Here is a 25,019-nt window from a genome sequence, read left to right as displayed (position 1 = left end):
TGACTGGTGATAGCCTCTACACACCGGATGAAAATCTTGCTCGAAATTTAACATTACGAGTCAATGACAAGTGCCTGAAATATTGAAATGGCGATAAAATATATAAATTGTAAAAGTTTCGGCCTGTCTTGAAACGGCCATGTCCTGAGCTTGGTTGAAATTCCTTCACGTATTTAAAAGTAATCGCGAAAAATTAGGGTCTCAAGGGGTCTGGCGTTAACAGTAGTCAGAAGTCAGTGTCAGCCGTCGACCCAGACTAATTACTTTTGTTCGGAAATTTGCTGCTTGTGACATTGCAACTATTACTAGTACCTTGACTTTTAAAAATCACCCCGCGACATTATGGATTTAGGTACACTAATAACTATTCCATGCATGCGCCACAAGCATGTGCACCGGCACCCTATGCAAGTGCATGCATTGACCCCCCCCCCCCACCACAACCACAATAATGTACACGGTCAATGGTGGAAATTGCTAGTTGAGGCTGATCGGCTCATCCATTTGCCATCAACGCTGTCCATTTGCATATAGCGGCATTATATGTGTCAGTGTGATCCGCATGGTATCTCACCTCTGACATTGAGGCGCTCGAGGCACTCCGGCAGCTGCCCCCTCAGTCGCGGGAGGTCGGTGGCGGTGACTGATAGGGCTTTAAGCCCAGGGCACCTTGTGAGGGGCTCCAGGCTGCCGGCCGTGAGATCAGGACAGTCTGGAAAACACACAGACACACATACAGACAGGATCAGTTAGCTGTAATACATGTCGATATATGACAAAACGAAAAAACACCTAATAACTCACATGGTTTTATGGACACAGTAGACAATGGTAAAACAGTGCAATTATATGACAATATGCAATCAGTTAAGCAAATGCATTGAACTTCATTGAACAGTGCAACACAAATGTTATGAGTATGATCAACTAACACTGAACGAATATGTCACTGAGTGAACAGTCCTCCTCCATTTTGAAGCTCAATTGGCTTCATTATTTCGCAAAGCACATTGGCTATGTATCACACCTGTCTCCACGAGGTCCGACAACGGCACACCGTTACTCGGTGTCCGCCATTCGCTGATCTCGTATATCATCGGCCTGTCCGTGCTGCCGCTGCTCACCGTATATCTCCAGTCCTGTGACCGTCCGTCCCAGGTCAGCCAGGTGACTGATGGTGTCGGCAGTCACCCCCTGGAGCGACACTGACAGACGACCCAACGGGTCCCGTCCCGGCCACCTCGGCTCCGTCACCTCCGGCCCTGTCGGACAGAGCTGTGTCAGCTGACTGCAGTCGGACAGAGCTGCCGCCAGCTCCCCGGTGCACCACTGACACCAGAGTGTCAGACACTGACACAGCCAGCACTAGCACAGCAGAGCGGCTGCACAGCGATATTTTTACCAACAGCATACATACATAAATATTCAATTATGTGCAACATAAGTATTACGATTTTTGCAAGGCACATTGGCTTAGGCACTGGGCAGCCAGTCATGGTATAGTAACGGATCAGGTTGGTAGCCTACATAAATATATGGTTCGCAGTGGTTGCAATGAAACCATTTCAAATTACAATAATTGCTACAATAATATTTCAGACATGCACTTGATGCTCACACTATATGCAAATGCATGCATTGCAATTTGCATCACTCTAACAATACCATATAACACAAACAAGGCTGTAAGATGTTGGCTGAATTTGATCGGTTCGTCCATTTGCCGTCTCCCTGTCCATCTGTATATCTATATGCATTGTCCATTATACCGACATTACATGTATGATCCGTGGTATCTCACCTCTGACATTGAGGCGCTCGAGGCCCTCCGGCAGCTGCTCCCTCAGTCGCGGGAGGTCGGCGGCGGAGACTGACAGGCGTTTCACAGTCTCCCGTGAGCTCCGCAGCTCCGTCAGCTCGCTGTCACCGACTCCGGCCGGAAGGATGACAGTGTTTGGCTCCACCCTGATGATGGCACCACGAAGTTGACTTGGGATAGTAGTAATTTGTGCTGGAAAGGTGATTGAGCCAATGTCAGGCATTTGCAGGGGCGTCGCCACGGGTCCCCAACTTGTACGGACATATTCTGTCAGCCGTAATACTCGTCAGATGCGTTAACCCACGCGGACCCAGGGAAGTTGTTTTTCGTCCTCCCCCCCCCCCACATACCGTACACCTCGGACGAATAGTTGCGATAGCCCCCGAATGCCTAGTGGTTTTGGGGGAAAAATAGAAACACATTTTACATGCATTGTTTGCTTTTTCATATTTCGTCTCTTTTTGTCCTTATCCTACCTAACCATTGTCAGCCCTGGGTACTCAGCGGACGTCACTAGCCATGCTATCTGTCTGCTGGGTCCCCAGGGGTAACCTTTTTACTAATACCTGTGGTGGCGGGCTGTCCATAGCTAAAAAAAGAGCGGGGAGTGATGTGACCTAATGTGCTTGAATTCCCCTCGTTGAATGAAGTTCTATGGTATTTAACGTAGCCAGGTCACATGGGCATGGAAGGGCACTCCTGCATACCTGTTCCACTATGTTTCACATGGTGGACAATTCAATAGGTATGGGACAAAAAAAAATTGATACCAACCTACATTAGGTCAAAGGGTTAGCGACATTAGGTCAAAGGTTAGGTTAGCGACCCCGAGCTGCGGCTTTTTTTGCAGATTTCTTCACCAAAAAAGGTCCTAGACCTAAAGCAGTGGTACCAACGCATTGGTCATGTCAAGACACGTCGAATGACATATAGGTTGTTTGAAAAGGTCAAGTTTTATGTTGACCTCATATGACCTCGAATGGCCTTTGGTTGACGTTTACACATGATCAGTCTCATTTGCTGTATTTGAAGTCACTGGCTACGATTTTGTCATTCCTTTTGATCTAAGCATTCATTTAGAGCCTCAGGATGACAAAAGTGACATAATTAGGGTAATATGACTGACGTATCAGTAAAATAGCCTATAGAAGGATACGGGGTGTAACAAAATTATCCGGTCACCTTTCTTCCCGCTGTGATTAAGAAACAAGACAGCCCGAGGTTTTCCTTTTGATGAAGATATCGCCAGCTTTCATAAGATTTAGAAATGCCTGTAACATTCCAGCTACTGGGTTTTCAAGAAGTGGGTTTGATGTGGAAAGACGCCGTATAAGCATGTATGTGCTCACATACAGTTGGGCGGTCCTGGTGCCAGGTGTCCCCTTATTCACTTCCCGCTGGACAAAAATCCTTAAGATCTCTATGAAATCAGGATGACAACTATTTCCAAGTCGGCGCCCGTTAGTCCAGAAGGATAAGAGCTTCTCCTGATGTCACTTCTGATTCTCCTACGGACTTAAATGTAGCGCTCCAGCCTGCACGAAGGCAGCGTGGCTTGAATCAAAATCAATGCGTTTTTAGAAATCGAGCCCTCCCGTGCCGTCCGGTTGAGCGGCTCCAATTATTTGTTTGCCAGGATGCTGCTTCGGTAATACTCGTCACAGAAGGTGGTCTGTGACACAATGCACAGCTGGAGCATCGCACATAAGCTGAACATGTCCGAGATCTGGATCTTGGCCGGATGTTTGACGCCGGTGACGGCCGGCACGTTTGAGTAATGAGTTACTGGCCAAGGCCATCTATAGAAGGTAGTCACTCCCCCGCCGACCAATCAGAGACAGATCCTGAGTGACGTCACCCCTGATGCTCGCAAGGGGTACTCCATTCCTTTACAACGTAAAAATGACTAACTTCATTTGATGATTGTTGGTGACACTCTACACATATCGCTCAATTGTTGATGTCATTGGAAAGTTCAGCTAATTTTCTAGCGATAAAAAAGAGCAGCAATATGCTAAGAAATGGCCGGTTTTGAAGATATAGACGATTTAAAAATCCTCTACAGTTGCAGGAAAGCAACGCAAAAACGCATCGAGCTTATATTTTTACTATGAATAAATCATTTTTCAGTAAGTTTCTAGATATGGTATCGATTTATTCAACAATTTTATTACAATATTTTTATTACTTGGAACTTTATTTCAAAATAATATTTTCAAAAATGGCAACTGTTGGCAAGTAGCTTTGAAGCGATTGTGGCGCACCGCACCATTATTGTCCTGAGGCCCCCTTATGATGTCATCAAAAGTGGAGTGACATGGGCCTGTTACTGGCAGCCAACACAAGCCGCTTTGACGGTTCAAAGGACAACACAGCGCGAATAGCTGCCCACTCCACCAAACGCTCATGTCTTCCCTCGACCAGTGCAGTGGATGCGTCTTGGCGTGAGGCCAAAGGTGGTGCACTAGCTATTTTCCCGTCCATTGCGTTGTCTTTTTCAGTTTGATAGGCAGAAGAACCAAGTTAAGGGGTGGATAGTGTTGGGCTGGTGGGTCATGATGTGGGCCTTCTAGTTCTTATTATCTGCCTTGCCAAGAATACAAGTCAATCTGCAGATTGATTGTTGTCGTATGCTTGTCGTTATCTTGACAACTCTCCTATAACCACTTGGCAAAGCGCGGCTTTAGCGGTCGCGGCCGGGCTGAGTTCTAATAAATAAGAAATAGATGTCCGAATAACTTCGTTACACTCTATATACCTACTCTTGCGTGACATTGACTTTGGGGCGGCCTTGGATCGTAACTTTAACCACAAATAGGGGCCTGATAAACTTTAACCTGCTTCAAACATGTGCGAAGACTGCATTTGCGGTCGACGAAACTTGTACGGAAATTTCGTACAAGTTTCCGGGCCTTCCAAAACTTGTACGGACACTGTCCGTAGTGTCCGTAGTGGTGGCGACGCCCATGGGCATTTGTCTAGGTCAAACATAGTACACTTACCTACAGGTGTAGAAAACAACTGTGAGTGAAAACTGTTTGTGGCTACAATGCTGTGATAATTCCGTGTCTTAGTGAATATGTACTTTATCAAAACCAAGGCTATAGAACTCCAGGTAAGGACACCAGCCGTTTGACCTTGAACGCCGCCGGCTGGCCGATGACGTCATTGGAGGCAAGCCGGCTCGGCGGACGCATCGGGCGAGCGTATAACGGACGAGCGTTGGGACGTTGCGGGAGCCGGGGAGAGATTTTAAAGCGTTTGCATACCACCATTGTCATGTTGATTGATCTAGACAGCATTCTCATAAAGCTCGACGCATCTTAGGCCTGGATGGTGCGTACATTCGTAGAACGGTCCGACGTCCTTGGTCGAAGCTGTCTACTCTATATGTACCAAAAGACACCAAGACCGGTGCAATAACGGCGACCCGATCCCGTCTCTGGCGATTCTAGGACTCGTTAACCCGGCACCGCCTGGGCTATTTCCGTACCCACATCAGCCTGGGGGGGGGGGTCGGATCCGACCCCCCCCCTGTTATCTCGAGAACCAATGGTCGTATCGAGCCCCGCGAGGCGGCGTTCGAAAGGTCTCTACGAGACCTTCCCAAAGCACTCTTAAGATTTTAAGATTGAGGTCAACTTTCGGGTCAAGGTCAGGTCAAAGGTCAAATTCAGGGGTTTTGCATGATTAGGCTTACGGACAGCGGAATCGATAGCTGCTGCTCGAAACTCACCACAAATGACCTCAAAGACCTAGTGAAGGTACCATGTGCGTATAGGGGTCATACTAAGTACGGGTCAAGGTCAGGTCAGGTCACGAAAGGTCACGGTTTTCACTTTCTGCTACATGGGCGTGCGACACATGTTTTATGGCTTATTTTTCACGCCAAATCCGATGGTAATGGTTATATGTGACCCCAAGTCACTGTGCTGGTGATAAGTGTGCATTGAAAGCATAAAAAATCGTTTATACCATACATAACTAAACGAGGGCTAAGAAAAAAAGTCAATTTTTCAACTTTTTATTTTTGACATAAAAATGCACTTTTCTAGACCAGCTTTGTCCCAGGAATCTAGTGATGCCATTTGTTTTCACATGCGATGTTCAGAAGTGCCTTTAATTCGCGAAAATGCTTATGACGTCACCATGCCCTTTGCATGTTGGAACTATTTTTTACAATTTGGGGGTCAAAAATCAAGATAGAAAGTTGAAATTTGGGACACCTAATGTTCTAATAGAGCTCTATAACATATATTCCGGTTTTTTGGAAATTCTCAAAATTTTGGCTTTTATTAGCTGTTTTCCAAAAATATAGTTTTTTGAATTTTTAGGGGTGAAAAACGCATTTTATGGAAAATCCGAGATAGCCATTTTAAAGAACTCGTTGAGCTGCGTCTTTTCATGTCCTTAACCCTCGCATGTGTAGGGGGGGGGGGGGGGTCGGATGGACCCCCCCCATGGTTTTTCGCGAATAACTCGCGTAAAAAGCGGCCGATCGCGACGAAACTTTCAGTACCCTCGCATTGATCAATTTTACACCTACCCTGAAAATTTCATGACCCTGACCCAAATGACCTTTGACCTGTGACCTCTTTTCCGAGACCATGTTTGGCCGGAATCGCGATTTCGCGTATGTCGGCTCGCACTAGCCGCGTGTTTGCAAGCTTTTCGTGGTTTCAAACGTTCAAACATGTGATTTGATGTTACTCCCGTGTGTGTCAAGGTCACCTGAAGGTCAGGTCAGGTCATTGACCTTTGGTGACCTCGGGTGACCTCGGGTCACTTTTTCGAGTTTTACATGTTTCTAGGCTAGTTTTTGGAGCTGAATTCGAATTTAGCAACCATTTGAACATTTACGAAGTAGTTTTGGTGACTTCGTAACATGTTACGAAGCTGTCAGAGGCGGTTGACACGTACTACGAATACCCGTCACGACGCCTACTGGTTGACCTGACCTGACCTGACCCGACCTGGTCTAAATGCTTCAAGACATCATCTGTGATCAAAACTAACACGATATTCGTGATCAGCACCCCGAAAAACCCCTTAGCAGCCACACTTTACGACTTTCTAACAGGTCCCGATTTTCCCGACTTTGGGTCATTGACCTGACCTGGAAGGTCAACCAATGACCTAGGACCTTAAAATTGGGTATCATCGGATTCCTCTCGTCACGGGCAACACGCTCGTTTTTTCCGCGAAGCTCTAGCTCGATCAGGGGCCAAACGGCAAGGGGGGGGTCCAACCGACCCCCCCCCCCCTACACATTAGAAGCTGGCAAACGCCGCACACATGCGAGGGTTAATTTGCAATTTGCTTAAAACCTCGATTTTTGGCGATTTTTTAAACATTTACCATTTTTTGACTGAAAACGCCATGTAGTTACGTCACTAAAATCGATATACCTCAGAAATTTTTGAAAATGTTTTCTTAAAAATTGCACAGGAGACGTCAAATTGATGGGGGAGAAGGTATGCGAAGTTTCAAGTTGATAGCGCAAGCGGTTCATGAGTTATTCAAGAAAAACGGAGGGGGGGGGGTCGGATCCGACCCCCCCCCCAGGCGGTCGCGGGTTAAGACCCAGGCCGAGTCTGACCCGTCTATTTTTAGGGAAACGGGGTGGGTGAATTGACAACCGAATACCGATGGTTAGAGTTGATCCCGTCGTCGAGCGATGGTTGATTGACAGACAACACATGTTGTATTGGGAGGATAAGCATCAGGGATAATGCCCGAACGTAGGTAAGCATAATTGGTCTGCCATATTGTTTAGGAATATAAAATCGTAACGGAGGTCTTTGAGGATATTATCTCTACATTACGAGGATTCACCGCCAGTGAAATTACTACTGTTAAACCCTCGGTCCCGGGCAACGCCGGGGAGCTGCAGTATCCGGCGGCCACCTCGTCGACTCGCAGGTCCTGTGGGCTTCCGTGATGCTTCAGTGCTTCACCCACAGAGGCACGGGTAGAGCAGTAGGATGTGAGGTGAGGTGTCTGTATGCCTCTTCATTGTAGGTACGACGTATAGGTACAGCGCCCAGTCCCGCCGAAGCTCGATAATCGACCGTGACATATTGGCGGATCCAGGAAGCGATCTTGAACACATCGGGGGCCTATACCCTAAAAAAGGTTTCTGTGAAAAACATCGGATTTCGGTTCCTTGCGCACTACTGTGCAGTTCGATCAATAAACTTTTCCTCAGAAAAGTTGTGAAGTTTTCGTTTTATTCTCGAAAAACGATTTCGGACGCTGCCCCAGATATCGGCCTGTGGGGGATAACATTTGTCCCAAATGTTTTCCCTTGGATCCGCCAGCGGGCTGCCCCACCCTGAGCTTAACTAAAAACGTCTTAAAATCCCACCAGAGAGCCGATGGTAAGGTCAATTCAAATCCGATAACTCATCTCTGTCTGCCCGCCTAAATTACTACGCACCATACGGCGCCCAGCCCCGTCGGAGCTCTGAACCGAGCGTGATATTTTTGGTTTTCCCCATCTCAAGCTCCATTAGAAACGTTCTCTCTCCCCATCCAATTGCTCATGATGTCATTTCAAATTCAATACCTACCTCATCTCTGTCTGCCCGCCCATTCATTGCACACCTTACGGCGCCCGGTCCCGCCAGAACGATCCTAGCGCGCTGAGTGGTTGCCTCCAGCCGCGTCATCGCGAGGCCCCGCGAGGCCCATAAATGAATACATTGCGTGAATAGCCGTGTCGCCCCCTGGATCAAAACCATGTAAATTTCATAAATCACGGCGACTTTCCGTAACAGCGTACTCAACAAACAAAATGATAATGGGTCTTTGACATATAAAACAAAAATCACAATTATTTAGTACATTAGGGGAAAGTGGGGTAAGACGGGCACCTTAACATTGGAGTCATTTTTCGGCCGGTTAGAAACATCGTAGAAACGGGAAACTGTGTGAAAACCTTTTTTAGACATTTTACTTCCATTTGCCAGAAGATGAGACTTAGAGCTGATTCAACAAATGAACTACAGCTATTTTTGCAAAACCTTGCAAAAACCCGTCTTACCCCACCCCATGGGGTAAGACGGTCATATGGGTAAGGCAAGACGGCCAGCTTCTTTCACCGACCAGCGCAGCTCGTAACAAATGCCCGAGATAAGCCGCATTGATACGGTCGCTCGTTGGTCTGAAGTGCTTCGGAAATGGCAGTACCTATACGAGATTCGTGCAGAAGGCGTATGCTCGTATATAGACCCTAGTTCCTAGTTATATAGACCCTAGTTCAGAAGCCATGTAGAACCGTTTTTCACATTCATTATTCGAGGATAAACTGTACCGAAGGAATATTGCTAACATGTCTGTGAGTATCGGAATCGAGCATATTCTTGTAAGAAATGTTTCTTTTTTTTTCTACAGCAACAAAAATATTTTCACCATTTACAGACCCATCGGATTCATAGTTGCCCGTCTTACCCCAAACTCAATGTCAGAAGTTTAGCACGATTTTGCTCTGTGGACAATTTGATGCAGACAAAGCAAATCCGCGGTAAATGAACACCGGTGGCATATGAGTGTACCACAAGTGATTCCAAGTTTTAACCCTCGCCGGCCGAGGGGGGGGGGCGGGTGCCGCCCCCCCCCCATAGGGTTTTTTCGCGATAGCTCCGAACACGCTGGAGATAGAGAGCTGAAACTTGGCATACCTGACCTTTGATCCAAGCCGCATCTTTTGACACCAACCGCATTTTTGGGTCAGGTCAGGTCACTGACCTATGACGTCATAAGTGAACCTCTGCACGGTCTTCAGATGTCGCAACTTCGCAACGCTCTCACTGCCAGAGGAGATGTCACAGGGAAATGAAACTTGCAGGATCTAGTATCCATTATGAGTCCCACAACTTGTATATCTCGGATTTTTCCTAAAGGTCATATGAGGTCAGGTCATTTTCGTGACCTCACCATTATAAGTCAATGGGGAAAAATGAAAACTGCTATTCTGGCGCCGGGAGCGATCTCCAACTATCTCAAGCACACAGAATCGTGATTTTAAGCACTCCTTGCAAGGTTAGATGCGTCACTTTTTCAATGTTGACCTTGCGTGACGTCATTTATGACGTCATCAAGGTCATATTAGTTTTTCGTCAATAACTCTTGATCAAATTGAGCTAGCGAGTCAGGAAAGCCACCAATGGACTCAGGAAGACCTGCCGAATCTATTGATATGCGACATGACCTCTTTCGACCAACTTCGTGACCTGGGGGTGCTGACCTGACCTTGACCTGAGGTCAACACCCCAAGTTGACCTGACCCGGACAAAAAGTATATCATTCGACGCGCCTGAGCGAGACGAACACGATGCTGCCAAAATCGGCGCTCTGCGGCCGTTTTTTGCGAAGTTATTCACCAAAAACTGAACCGTACCTTGGGCACTAGACCTGACCTCAGAGGTCACCGGTTGACCTAGGACCTTAAAATCAGGTACTAATCTCTGCGTCTCGTAACGGCGCACACGCTCGTTTTTTTCCGCGACGCGCTAGCTCCACCAGGGGCGAAACGGCGAGGGGGGTCGTACCCGCCCCCCCCCCTCGGCCGGCGCGTATGTAGAAAACCAATAGGTCCGGCGAGGGTTAACTCTATAGTGCTGCACACAAAAGCTTCAACAATACATCATGGATGTTTTCAATGAAATGAGTTTTTTAATTTACCCTCGCCCCGTTGGGGGGGGGGGCATTTTGGCCCCACTGTGGTTTGTCCTGAATAGCAAGAAAACGGCGGCGCACAGCGCCGCTTAATTTTTCAGTACCTTCCCGGGCATCAATTTGACACCTTCACACCAAATTTTAACCCGCGCGGGGCTGGGGGGGGGTAAATTTTACCCCCCCTCGCGAATTTTTGCAATATCTCAAAAACGGCGGCGCGCAGCGCCGCCAAACTTTCAGTACCTTTTCTTACATCAATTTGACACGTTCCCTGAAAATTTGAGCGAAATCCGTTGGAAAATTTTTGAGAAATTGACGTTTTAGTGACGTCATGTTCGCCATTTTCGCCTCAAAAACGGCAAAAGTTCAAACGCCGCTAACATCTTCATTTTTAAAGGAATCAAGACGTAACAAAAAAGGATATACGTAATTTTACTTTGTCTATCAAATGGCTATCTCGGTTTTTTGAAAATTTTGGATTTGGCCCAAATTTTTTTTTTCTCAAAAAACTGACTTTTTTGGGAAAATAGCTATAAAATCCAAAATTTTGAGTGTATCGAAAAAACGAAGTGGTCTATGTAAACCTACATACCAAGTTTTAGAAGAATCGGTTCAAAAATGTGGGAGTTATTCAAAATTGTATGACGTCACGACACACAAAATTTTGAAAAATGACTTTTTTTTTTGGAAATTCTAGACCTCGTACGGAAACAAAAATAGCACCATTCGATTCGCCGTGAAAAACTGCATCAGATAGACACCTTTTTAGGCCTTAACAGCCAACTTCAAAATTTGACCTCACTTGCCCAGCCAGCAATTCACTTGGGCTGAACTGTGGCAAACGTCGGGCAGCTTAGGCTTAGCTTGGGTTTGCCCACTTTGATCAAAACCAATGTATTTTTTACTAGGGCTGAGCTTGGGCATGCCGCAGCTATGCCCACGTGCGGATAGCAGTAGCTCAGCCCGACATCTGCCCGCGCATCCAAAACAGGCTTAACTTGGGCGGAACGCGGGCTGATCAAGCTGGCTGTGTCCTTCGGCTAACTGGAGTAAAGCCGGAGTTTAGCCATACTTGTTCGGCTGTTCGCGCATGCGCAGTTCTGCGCCAATCATGTGCAGCGTTTGTGACAGTCTGCGCGCTGCGCGACGAAACGACACACCGGTGTTGGGGCATTTGGTGGTTGATGTTTGGGCGCGTGTGACAGCGCGAAGAAGGGATAGTGCTCATTGCTCTTATCAAGTGGACTGGCATGGAGTTTTACGGTAGGTAATTGTATTGAATGGTGCGCTTGATCGTATGTAAACGTCATTATTTTGACTGAGTTTCACGCCATCAAACATGAAGCTGAATAGCTGTTCAGCCTGGCGACTTATACCCTCGCTCAGAAAAGCCGCATTCCGTGCCTTTATGTATATCTTTGTGAAATACCAGCACTTCTGAACCAGGAAAACGAAATACAAAACACAAATATTTATCTGCTTTCACCGAGCACGCTCATTCTCTGTCCGCGTTGAAAAATTCGAATGAACATTTTATACGGATCAATGAGAAGTGCTGTTACAGTATTAATGCAACAATAAGTTATTTTTCGAGCAAACATGCAATGTAAATTAAACCAATTGATCTCTTTTTCAGGTACGTACCATTAGAGCAAATGGTTCCAAAAAATGGAATATGTTATACAAACCAGGACCGGGTGGACGCCGCTGTCGCCCTCGCCAAGCGGTTTAGCGGAAACTGCCTGCTTATAATTAAGTAGGTATACCTACATATACGGAAACTGCGCCGAAAGCTGGCCGACACCACCTACTGCAGATGTGTGTGTGTGGAGGAGCCAGACGCCTCCATAGCTCCCATTCACCAGAGTGAAGTTCTTTATAAACGATTGTTTGCTAATTGTTTTATGTCTTATGAGCGATTACTTGCTGTCCTTACTTTATGCTTTCGGTTAAGTGTTCAACCAAGTACTATGAACGCCGAACGGGGAGGAAGGCTAGCGGGTCTTGTGATTGATTTATAGTTTTGATGGCGCCTTTTCATGACTCATGCCATATTATTGCTGCAGTTTGCAGTCCACTGTTTCATGTATTTGTGTTTCATTTGACGTGTCTGTAGTCGTTTGAAATAAACATTAAATCGAAGTCAACCACTACTTTCCTTTCGCAATGCTCGATGACCGGTTAACAGAGCATATGAGTGACCGTAGCAATTTTAAATATGCATTAAAACCACACAACCTGCTGAAAGTGCATTGGCTGCTCCTTGCTACTTGATCCAGTGTGAAGCAAAAGCAAGATGAAGTCAAGTCGAGACTTGAGAAAACAGGAGCCGTCACTCGAGCTGAACCCGAGCAAAGCCACAGCAGTTTGCAATGTATAAACCCCATTCACTTCTATGGCTTAAGTCGGGATAGACAGGGCACACAGAGTGGGCTTGCCGGAGTTCAGCCCGCTCGGGCCCAGAGTAATCTCCATTATACAAATGGATTCACTGCTCGGGCTTAAATCGGGCTAACGCCAATCGTCGCTCAACTAGGGCTAAACTACGGCTGCCCGGAGCTCGCAGAGCGGGCATACCTCCGGCAGAGCATGGGCTTTAGTCGGCGTTTCTGTGTCATACGCCGACTTAAGCCCAAGCCCTAGCCGACTTTAGCCCGACTAAAAATCTCGGGCAATCCGCACTTGAGCCTGCTTGGGCCCGGAGCAAAATTGCTGGCTGGGTGACCTGACCTTGACCTGACCTCGACCTGAAATTCATCCAGAGGTGGTCCATATCACTTATTGAGTGTGCCTATTGAATTCTATGAGTAAAATGACCCATAAAACATGTGTCGCACATGCCCTTTTCTATATTTTGTTTTTGGTGACCTGACCTGACCTGACCTGACCTTGACCTTGACCTCTGAATGATATTGTATGCAACGAATATTGTCTTGGTAGCCTAAGAACACGTTTTGGGCGATCAGTCTCAGTCCATGACTCCATTCTTCGGCAACTACGGTGCAAGGCCGATACTGTAGGAACTTGCAATTTGTACCCTTGACCTGACCTTGACCTTGACCTCAAACTTAAAATTAAGTACATGTTTTTAGTTGTTCGTGATGAGATCTTTCGATTGGCGTTTGAATTTTCCAAATCAGACCATTAGTTCGCGAGATAACAGGGGGGGGGGGTAAAATTTACCCCACCCAGCCCCGCGCGTTCGGCTGGAGACCCCAGCCCCGCGCGGGTTAAGTCTTAGGTCACCTTAGGTCAGGAGTTATTGAGGTCAAACTGAGGTCATGTTCGAGCAAAAATGAGCAAAAAACATGCAATCTTGAAACGCTCACCAAATCTACAGTTAACAAGCAATTTCAACGTTCTTTATATCGTCTAGTAGAAAACAGCGGCGCTACAAAACTGTGATCTTGGATTTTTAAAATTTAGGGTTTTTGACCAAAAAAAAATCAAAAAATTAAAACTAAAAAAACTTCCGAATTTCGAAAAAAAAACGGAATATATGTGATAGTCCCTGCACTCTTCTATATACATACCAAATTTCAGACCCATATCTCGTTTTTTGGCCAAGTTATAGAGAAAAAAACTGTTCAAATATGATTACGTCAAATTTTCGAACTCAATTTTTAGCGATTCTAGGCCACGTACGGCAAAACAAAGACCACCATTGAACTCCCCGTGACGAGTGGCATCGGTTCAAAACCCATTTTACGCAAAAATATCAACTTTGAAATTTGACCTAATTTGACCTGACCTTGACCTGACCTTGACCTGACCTTGACCTGACTTTGACCAAAACGTGACCTAAGCTGGCCCCAAAGGCTGCCTGACCCACATAATCGCATTTGTCATGTAAAATGGACCATAAAACATGTATCACACGACACTTTCATATTGTGACCCCCCAGTGACCTGACCTCTGTGACCTGACCTGGTATCAGTGACCTCAGATAGCAAAATATGTGTTTGAAGAACATTTCCTCATCGATGATTTTGAATGAAATGCATTTTACTCGATTTTACAACGCATTTCTTGAAATGCCTGTACACGGTGAAAATTCGACCTTTGACCTGACCTGTGACGTCATCGGTTTGACCTAGGTCAATAAAATTGGGTCACAAGGTAGTTCCCTGATAGGGCTATCCAACACCGTTTGCCGCTTGTCGCTAGGTTGCGTGGTTCTTGAGATCTTGGGGGGGGGGGGGGCAAAATGTCCCCCCAACAGGGCGCGTTGCTCGGCAGAGCCCAACGGTGCGCGGGTTAAAGAAATCAAAATAAAAGATTATCGACTGAACACAAATTCACCAGACTTCAATGGTGGTGTGTAGTGGGAAAGGCAATTCTGGTCCTAATTTTTCTCGCTCGTAGCGCTATTGGTTTGTTCTGCAGAAGGGGTGCCCGTCTTACCTACCCTGACTGTCTTACCCCACTTTCCCCTATATTCCGAACTAGGCATATTTTATTGATGTCAATTGATCAATCTGACAGCTTTTGAAAACTTTTCACATAAGTATTTTTTTCAGCTCTTATGTGTAGCTAATTATTTCAATTTTGTATCCTTATAAATTTTGTAACGTAAATATCATGTCCAATACAGGCCCAAACCATTGACCAGCACCATTCATCACACGACTTGTCATCCTACGGCTTACCATGGCTTATGGCTTCCGTCTTACCTTAGGATGAGGCAGCATTACCTGCAGTACATGTAATATGTGTTGTATCCAGTTATTCTTGGTTTGATTTAGGCTTCAGATTTTCAGAGATAAACTGCTTCTCCACGTTATTTATGAACATTTGCTAGAAAAAAGCAGTTCCTTAGAGCAAAAATAACAAGCAAGGAGCGTTGCCGCCGGCCAGTTTTCCTGTTCTTCGTGTCCCTGTGTCGCCCCCTGCCCGTTCAGGAGCGCCCGGCAGCGCCACCTGCACCTGACCAGTCCGGCAGCGTTTGGGGTCGCCGCGCACCGCCGACAATCAGCTGACGCGCCCGGCAGCGCGTCTCAAGGTCACTGGAGGTCAGCCGGGCCGCGGCCCGCCGGGGTGGCCGTGACGTCACAGCCAGCGAACGTTGAGCGCCGGAACAGCTACTGTTGTTTATCCCTTCCTAGCCATTCATATATGAGTAACTTCAACCGCTGCTCACCATCCGTGACTAGTAGCGTAATCCGTGACCCCAGCTCCGTGGCCAGGTGACTGATGGTGTCGGCAGCTACCCCCTGGAGAGATACCGACAGACCACTCCCGTACCGTCCCGGCCACCTCGGCTTCGTCACCTCCGGCCCTGTCGGACAGAGCTGTGTCAGCTGACAGCTGTCGGACGGAGCTGCTGCCGGGTCGGGAGGCGGCTGACACTGTGGTGTCAAACCCTGACACAGACGACACTGACAAAGCCAGGGTCGATCGGCACTGTTGGACAGTAATTGAACATTGTGCACAATGCATGCACTATAATGCGTTTCCTCAACATATTCTTACCGGCAACGTATAGCGTCCTCAGTGACGTCGGCAGCAGCCGCAGCCACCGCCCCGTTCCGAAGGACGGGACCCTGACGGTCAGCTCCTCCAAGCGAGGAAGACTCTGCAGAAGCGCCGTCAGCTGGTCCTCGCCAAGGGCTGACGGAGCGTCGAACGTCGTCACTGTCCTTAGCGCCTCTCTCAGCACTGTGGTATCACTGTCTGCCGGTGGCTGGGACTCCGTCTGTACCGTGACGTTATGAAACGCTTTTGAAATTTTACTGAAAAGACAAGAAAAAAGGAACATAAATCAAAATGCAAAAGAAGTTTACAACTTTAGTTGGCTCCTTTGATGATACGATATGCATTTACATATCGTCGTCAGCAATAGTATGTTGCCAAATCTATTCGGTTGAATAAAATCGTTCAGAGTTGATTTCATACGAATCTGAACGATTTGATACGACCGATTAGATTTTGTGACACGATTGCTGATGAAGACATGTAAATACGTGCGGGATATAATGCCCCGAACTGGCCAACTTTATGCAGATTGCAGGACGTCTGTCGAAAACTGGAACAATACGATCGAGACTAAACGGCTAACTTGCGAAAGATGGTACGAATTCCAGACATGTTTCTTTGATTGGGCGGAAATTACAATTACAAGTTACTCGACCTTCAAGGACCTAGTTGTGGTTTATTTCTTACACCTTCTACAAAGAAAGTTTACTTCTCACCATGACAGCTCTCCGAACTCTTTCAGCCCCCACAGCCACCCCTGCTGCCTCCCAGTCTCACCCCTGGGGACGGCCGGATGGCGCCGCTCGCCGGCGGACCTCCTGCCGCAGATCCTCCACCACGGTCTGGCGAGTGGTCCGCTCCTCGATAACTGCCTGCTCCAGGCGGACCATCGCACCGTGAAGTACGGCGTACTCCCCCTTGAGCTTCTGCGTGTCCGAATGGTCCTTCGCCACTACCTCACTCAGAATGGTCACCTTTTCACGAAGGGGGACCACCACTTCCCGAAGGGCGGACATCTCTTCACGAAGGGCAGCCACCACTTCACGAAGGGCGGACACCTCCCGGCGAAGGGCGGCCAGGTCTTCACGCACATCTGTCATCTCCATCTGTAACGCATAATTACAGTTTTTTACGTTTCTACTAATCATAAAAAGGTGACATAGTACGTGGTGTTACGTCGTACGCATTACGACCTGTCGTGCAGCGTCGTGTCTAATCATGTCACAAAACGACGTGTCATTACGTATTACGACATGTTTTGTCATGCAACCCGCATTGTTGCATACCAGGCAGGCAAGCTTGGCAGGCAGGCAAACAGGTCTTAGGTAACCAATATCAAAATTTACTATCGTTACTAGTTTTTCGCAAAAAAAAACGAGATAATAAAGAAACGTTATTACTACGAATGTTTACCCCATGGCCGGGCCTTTTTCATAACGCGGACGGTGCAGTGGAGGGTCTGGCTGTACGACCCCTGGCGATTGGCTCCTGATGTACTTAGAAACACCAGATGTATACTTATAGGATGGATAGGATGTATAGGACACAGCCAGTCACACAGCAGGACTGACACAGTCACACAGCAGGACCTCGGCTAAGGAATTTCGACTGGGGGATGGGGGACAAACCAGACTCCAGAAATCAGAATGTCATATACCACCTAATATGCACCGTATAAGCGGACCTTTACACCATACCTAACATTCATACCATATACCGTAGGTAACGGTATACCAAAATTCTGCCTAATCAGTTAAGCATACGTAAACATGTCTAAACAAACTTCTATCAAAGGTTTGGAGGCCAGCGTAGGGCCCTCAGAAGCCGAAGTCGAGCCGTCGGAGGCTAGCATGGTCATTTAGAGTCCGCTTTGGGACCTTAAATAGCCAAATGTGGACATGGGGCCCAAAGAAGCCAGTGCGTAGCCCTTTTAGACCAGCGTGGGGCAATATAAGGGCAGCGTGGGTTCCTCTAAGACCAGCGGCGTGGGGTCTTCTGAGGCCAGATTGGGGCCCACTGGGAACAGCTCAGCTTGGGGCTATCTAAGGACAATGTAGGTCACTAGCCCCTCTTAGGTTAACGTGGGACCCTCTGTCCTCTGAAGTCTAAGGTTGGCGCTGGGCCCTCAGAGGCTGGCTTTGGGCCATCAGAGGCCACCTAGAGGGCCTCGACGGTCAGACTGTAGCCCTTATGCATGTTTAACCCACGAGCCGCTGGGGGGACATAGAGTTGCCCCCCTTTACGTTTTGCGGAATATCTCCGAAACCTGATAAGCTACGAACGTGAAACTCAGGGTAGCTTCAAATGAATACCAAGGCAATGTTTGAGCAGAATTTGGTAGTTGTAGCACTTAAGATGACGTCACAGTGACGTCATAAAATATTGTCGTTTTCCTATACGGACCGTTTCTGATGACGCTGAGCATGAAACTCAACTGTAAATGAATTAGACAGCACCTGCTGTCATCCTGAAACACCTAAATACACTTCCATCTAGGTCCTGACCAATAATCGGCCCTTTATATACGGTCCCATATATCTGATATATCGTGAGGAAACTGGAGAGTCGCAAATCTATAATTTCACTTATGACGTCACTGTGACGTCATTTCAGATGAAATCGACATTAAATTTAGACACAACCTCGGCTATGTATTCAGGAAAATATGTGCAAAGTTTCGCTTCTCTATCTCTTCGCGTTGCGACGATATCGTCGCAGAAGTAAAGGGGGGGGGCAACTATATGCCCCCCAGCGGACGGCGGATGGCGCGGAGGCCCAGCGGCCGCCGGGTACTTTAAACAAGGATTACACATCACTTTCATATTGTGGTCCTCAGTGACCTGACCTCTGTTACCTGACCTGGTATCAGTGACCTCAAATAGCAAAATATGTGTTTCACGCGCAATTCTTGCGCCCATTCGGGGCGCGGGATTGCAAAAAAAAAACTGATCTTTTTGTTTTGCAAAACTAAAATGCAAACCAAAAAGATCAGTTTTTTATTTTGTTTTGCATTTTAGGGGATTATTTCAAAAGTCACTTTTTTAACCCTCGCCCCGTTGGGGGGGGGGGGAGGGGGCAATTTGGCCCCTCCCTGTGGTTTTTCCTGAATAGCAAGAAAACGGCGGCGCGCAGCGCCGATAAATTGTCAGTTCCTTCCAGGGCATCAATTTGACACCTTCACACCAAATTTCAAGCCTTAGGTCACCTTAGGTAAGGAGTTATTGAGGTCAAACTGAGGTCGTGTTCGAGCAAAAATGAACAAAAAACATGCAATCTTGAAACGCTCACCAAATCTACAGTTACAAAGCAATTTCAAACTTCTTTATATGGTCTAGTCGACAAAAAGCGGCGCTACAAAAATGTTATCTCGGATTTTTAAAATTTTGGGTTTTTGACCCAAAAAATTCAAAAAAATGGTGTTTTTCCAAAACTAAAAAAAATCCCAAAATTTTCCGAATTTCGAAAAAAATCGAAATATATGTGATGGTCCCTGAGCTCTTCTATATACATACCAAATTTCAGATCGATATCTCGTTTTTTGGCCAAGATATAGCGAAAAATCTGTTCAAAAATGATGACGTCAAATTTTTAACCCTCGCCCTGGCAGGGGGGGGGGGTCGATGCGACCCCCCCCCTAAGGTTTTTCGAAGATAGCGTAAAAACGGCGGCGCGCAGCGCCGCCAAATTTGGCACAGCCTACTGGGCAACCTTTTTACATATGACCTGAAAATTTCAGGTCCGGGTGACCTTATGTCAGGTCACCAGGTCAGAAAAACCGGTACAAGGTCATGGTCAAATTTCAATTTTCTTTTTGCACCTGTCCAACTCACAGTTTTGGACTGATTTCCTTCAAACTTTCAGGATGTACTAAGTTCACCGAGTTGTATAACATATATTCCGGTTTTTTTGAGGTCACTGACCTGAGGTCAGTTAGAGGTCATTACGTCGTAATGTTAAGCCTATGGGAAAATACTAAATTCGGAAAATACTGGAGATATCCGCTTCGTTCTATCACTTTTGTGCTTTGAAACCACAGTACGTAACAGCAGGTCACTTGGTGCTTCTTTGTTTGGTGTACTTATCCATGGGTCAGGTCAAATGAGGTCAACTGAGGTCAAATGACGTTTTTGCCAATAACTTGACACATAATGACGCTAGAGCTTAAAAAATGGTATCATTGTGTTCCTGGTGATCAGCCGAATCGAATGATATGCGATATGATGCAATTTGGTTAACTTGAACTTAAGTTATTAATTTAAGTTTACTTAAAATTTAAGAAAAACTTTAAGTACACTTAAGCAAGCTAAAAAGTATATCATTCGACGCGCCTTGACGTGCTGAGTTCACTGGTGCTTTTCTTTTTGCTCTATCTTAATTAGATCAAAAGTTATAAGCGAAAAACTTTTGACCTGTTTTTAGCGAAATTTTTACATTTATACCCCCCAAAACCCCCCTAAATATTGACCTAGAGCAACCAAATTTGCACAGGGGCGAGAACTCCAGGGGGCCCACCTACCTACCAAATTTGGTGTTTCTAGGTGCCATAGGAGCCAATCGCGAGGGGGGGGGGGGTCGCATCGACCCCCCCCTGCCAGGCCGTGTTATGAAAAATGCCCTGCCAGGGCGAGGGTTAAACTCAATTTTAGCGATTCTAGACCACGTAGGGCAAAACAAAGACCACCATTGAACTCCCCGTGACGAGCTGCATCAATTCAATACCCATTTTGTGCAAAAATATCAACTTTGAAATTTGACCTAATTTGACCTGACCTTGACCTGACCTTGACCAAAAAGTGACCAAAGCTGGCACAAAAGTCTGCCTGACCCACATAATCGCATTTGTCATGTAAAATGGACCATAAAACATGTATCACACGACACTTTCATATTGTTACCCCCCCCCCCCCGCCCCAGTGACCTGACCTCTGTGGCCTGACCTGGCATCAGTGACCTCAAATAGCAAAATATGTGTTTGAAGAACATTTCCCCATCGATTATTTTCAATGAAATGCATTTTACTCGATTTTACAACGCATTTCTTGAAATGCCTGTAAACGGTGAAAATTCGACCTTTGACCTGACCTGCAACATCATCGGCTTGACCTAGGTCAACAAAATTGGGTCATAAGGTAGTTCCCTGATAGGGCTATCCAACACCGGTTGCCGCTTGTCGCTAGGTTGCGTGGTTCTCGAGATCTTTGGGGGGGGCAAATTGCCCCCCCCCAACGGGGTGCGTTGCTCGACAGAGCCCAACGGGGCGCGGGTTAATTTGGGGTTCAAAATCAAAGCAAATATATAACAAACAAGATAGCAGTTTTGTAGCGCTGCTCGTTTTATATCTTTTTGTTTTTCAACATTTTCCTTTATCTTTAAAACTTTGGGCTTGACAGCTCCTCCCATCAAACCTCTTTTGAGTCGGAAATGCCTGAACGTGACGTCACTCTGACGTCATTTGCGGCCAACCTATCATAGACTGTGGAAGAAAATGTAACGAGGTGTAAAACCGATTTACAAGAGGGCCGGGTTCTGAAATTTTCGCGGCGATCGGCGCATTAATTTGGGAGATAGTGCGAAACGACTGGAACGGGGGGGGGGGGGCATAAAACACCCCCAACCAGGGCGCGGGCTAAAAAGTTTCCACTGGGTCCTCTAAAGTAAAGGTAACATCAGGATTGTGGATACGCCGCTGGATGTTCTCTACGATATTAGACTAAGAGCAGTGTAAACACGAGCGACAAAATATGAAAAGGAAATAGGATTGATTGACTTTCACATTGGGTTTGACAGCTTGGAGAATATTTATTTGAAGCGCATTATATTTACTCCGACAGGGTAGGCAAAATCTCTTCACTGCAGGGGCAACTGGCAGCCACTGCGGGACATTTGCCCCCTCCCCCAGTAGCGCGGAACACCTTCAATTAAGGTGGGGGGGGGGCATTGCCGACTTTTGGTCCCATTCTTTCCATGCAACGCCCATAGGGCTTATGTTAAAATGCCGAAATCAAGGGGACACGGTTCCCCGGTGTACCCCCCCCGTTCCGCCCCTTATGCCCTCTTCCCCGTTAACCCTCGCCCGTAAACGGCGATCTGCCACCTTCGCCCATGCAGGGGGGGGGGGGTTGGTGCGACCCCCCCTTGGCGTTTGAAAACGGAGCGTCGTAGAGCTTAGCGAAAAAGACCAACGGATTGCTCTCGCCGAGATCTCGCGATTGGTGGTATATTTTTTGGTCCTAGGTCAACATTTGACCTACTTTTGACCGGTCAAAGGTCAAATTTTCGGAAAAATAGACTTTTTCAACTTTCCGCGGCGATTGCGGCAAAACGGTGGGAGATATCGACTTGAAACCTTCACTATCGTGTTCCTTGATCAATTCTCTATCGTTTGGTATGTATTTCGTTTCCCTAGCTCTAAAAATGGCGCGTTGGGAGCGCCGGAACTCGGCAAGGTCACAGTCGGCGGCAGAAATTCGAAAAATCACAATTTAAATTTTTGAAATCTGATTGTATTTTTGGATTTGGAAGGTCCATTTGCTCCTTATAGAAGCTAATATTGCTGCATATTCCCATTGAGGTGACAAGAATTAGCAAAATAGTGGTTCGGGCGCTTTTCAAAAATAGTACCGGACGCTGTTCCTCTTGTGACGTCATAGCTCCGTGACCTGACCTGACCCGGTCAAGTTTCTTATACCATATGATAGCCAATACTTGCAACATGCATGGGAAGTTTCATCACGATCCATCAACCGATGTCCGTACCACCGGCAGGAAACCTCGGGCTTTGGCACTCAGTTTGTGAAAATCCGGCCGGAGGCTGTTCCCTTTGTGACGTCATAACTCCGTGACCTGACATGACCCGGTCAAATTTTTTTATCAAAAGATGTGCAAGGTTTGCCCCATAAGGTACCCAAAATTTGGCGGCGCTGCGCGCCGCCGTTTTTGCACTATTTCCGAAAAACCTCAGGGGGGGGTTGCACCAACCCCCCCTACATGGGCGAGGGTTAATGCATGTAAGCACCCACATCCAAACACTCAGACGGGTACCTAGCACACAGAGAAGACACACACAGACTCGCAGAATCACATACACACCGTTACATTAACACATATAGTCTGACAATAGACACAGACGCACAAAACACACTCAACAACAGACACAGGGACACACAGACCCCCCCCCCCACACACACACACAGGTCGGCCCTGCTCACCTGATATTCGCCGCCTCCGCCGTGGTCGGCTCCGGTGGACAGAGCTCAGTACCGTCCACACACTGTTGGACCACCCGCTCTGTCGACTGACCCGGCCGGTGGACGCAGTGCAGCTCGTGCGGCTCCGTCGGCCTTTGTTCCTGTCTGGAGCTGCGCCGGACATCAACACCGCGAGTCGGTGTGTCGGCAGAATCGATCGTGTTCAGTGAGCCGGCGGCGCGGTGTCCTAGCCTGATGACGTCAGTGGGGGGTCACCAGGGTTACAGGGACAACACGGACCGCCGGTCGATGTGCAGTCCCCCCTCCCCTCCCTTCCCCTTCCCTTCCCCAATTCCCGGGACAACTCATGCAACTCGTCAAACAAAACATAGTGACGAGCAGATATGTGCAGGGATGGAAGAGGCGGGTCTATGATCTCAGTGGATATCTCGACAAGTTGGAGGGTTCGGACCAACATCTCAGCCCTCGCCCGGTCAGGGGTTGGGGAGGGGGAGATTGATTAACTCTCGCCCGCACATGGGGGGGGGGGTGGTAACCACCTTAGGTAGGTTAAAACGGTTGGAAACGGTTAAAATGCACAAAATATGGGGGTCACAAATGCGGTTCACTGAATCGTTCTCGTAGGCCACGTGGGCCGCGTCGTACGTAAGGCCACGTTGGCCACGTCGTGCACCGGGCCGTCGCGCACCGGAGGATCCCGTCGAAGACTGTCGGGCCCCCGTCCCGTCTCAGCCCTCGTGGTAGCACAACACGTGGGCCTGAGAACCAGGACAGGGGCCAGATGACACATAGGTATGTGCCCGGCGGGGCGCGGCGGACCGACCGCCGCGCTTCGAGCGCCGGCCGTCTTTGCGAAAATACCTAAAAATACCAACGTATTTGCTCGCTAACACCTAGGTTTACCAATGTTGTACAGGAGGGACATTTTTATTGGTCCCCCTAGTTTCTACTAGTGATGTCAATTACAGACAATCGGAATACCGATACCAAACCAAATACCAACCAAAACCATGGGGAAATACCGAAACCAAACCAACTTGGGAACATGAGAGAAATACCAACTTTTTTACCGATTTCTTAGTGTCGCCGACCTTGTCGTGCCTCTGGTGGAGGCCGGGACATTTATTGTAGCGGAGGAAAAACGTAGATGAATTTTGAAGAATATATTGAAGAATTCCGGACGATAGATGATGTTGAACGGTAGACGAGGGTGAAATTGAAGAACGCAGAGTAGACAGGTAGACCAGGAAACACACTAGCACTGTCGATGGTCACTGTTGTCCGCCGAGGCGGACACACCGGCGCCGCCGCGGACGGGGCGCCGTCGGATTCACTTGCAATACGCCGGCGCGCGTCGGGGCGCCGGCGAAATCGCGCACTGCCACTGAGCTACGCGCTCAGTGGCGTTCACTTCGGCAGCCCACTTGGGGTGCCCGTTCACTTTAGCAACCCGCTGGGGGTGCCTGTTCACTGCGGCAATCCGCTAGGGATGCCGTTCACTCTGGCAGCCCGCTGGGGGTGCCGTCGGAATCGTGCGCGGTGCACGATTCCGTCACTTCACTGACACCGGCGCACATCGGGGCGCCGGTGGAGCCGCGCACCGCCACCGAGGACTGTACTCGGTGGCGTTCAAGTGGAGACTGCCCGCCGCGACTCGAGGAGCCGCCGCGGGCACAAAGAGAACAAGTAGGTTGTACATCTAAAAGCACTCAGAAAGCGACACTGGAAACTGGTGAGAAAAGTCAGAGCAGGCTCGCGCGGCACGTTCGGTTATACGATACGGTGCGCGGCGAGCACGAACAGCCGACAAGTGTGAAGCGATAGCGCGAGTGACAAA

At 47.7% G+C, this 25,019-nt stretch overlaps 1 protein-coding gene across 1 annotated transcript; it reads right to left on the bottom strand.

Annotated features, from left to right (window-relative positions):
* Positions 1 to 616: 616 nt before the first annotated feature.
* On the bottom strand, positions 617 to 23,376 carry LOC122383331. The gene is made up of 6 exons (XM_043369642.1): positions 23,183 to 23,376; positions 16,752 to 17,080; positions 15,972 to 16,231; positions 15,640 to 15,777; positions 1,802 to 2,011; positions 617 to 687 (listed from the first exon to the last, which is right to left on the bottom strand). Exons 2-6 carry the CDS (start codon positions 17,078 to 17,080, stop codon positions 617 to 619), a joined length of 1,008 nt encoding a protein of 335 aa, XP_043225577.1. The 5' UTR covers positions 23,183 to 23,376.
* Between the last annotated feature and the right edge of the window lie 1,643 nt (positions 23,377 to 25,019).

The sequence above is a fragment of the Amphibalanus amphitrite genome, unplaced genomic scaffold (assembly GCF_019059575.1).
Source record: "Amphibalanus amphitrite isolate SeventyFive unplaced genomic scaffold, NRLGWU_Aamphi_draft 000161F_arrow, whole genome shotgun sequence".
NCBI classification, from domain to species: Eukaryota; Metazoa; Arthropoda; class Thecostraca; order Balanomorpha; family Balanidae; genus Amphibalanus; species Amphibalanus amphitrite.
The sequence above is the reverse complement of the archived record's forward strand: the minus strand, read 5'-3'. Positions and strand labels throughout refer to the sequence as shown.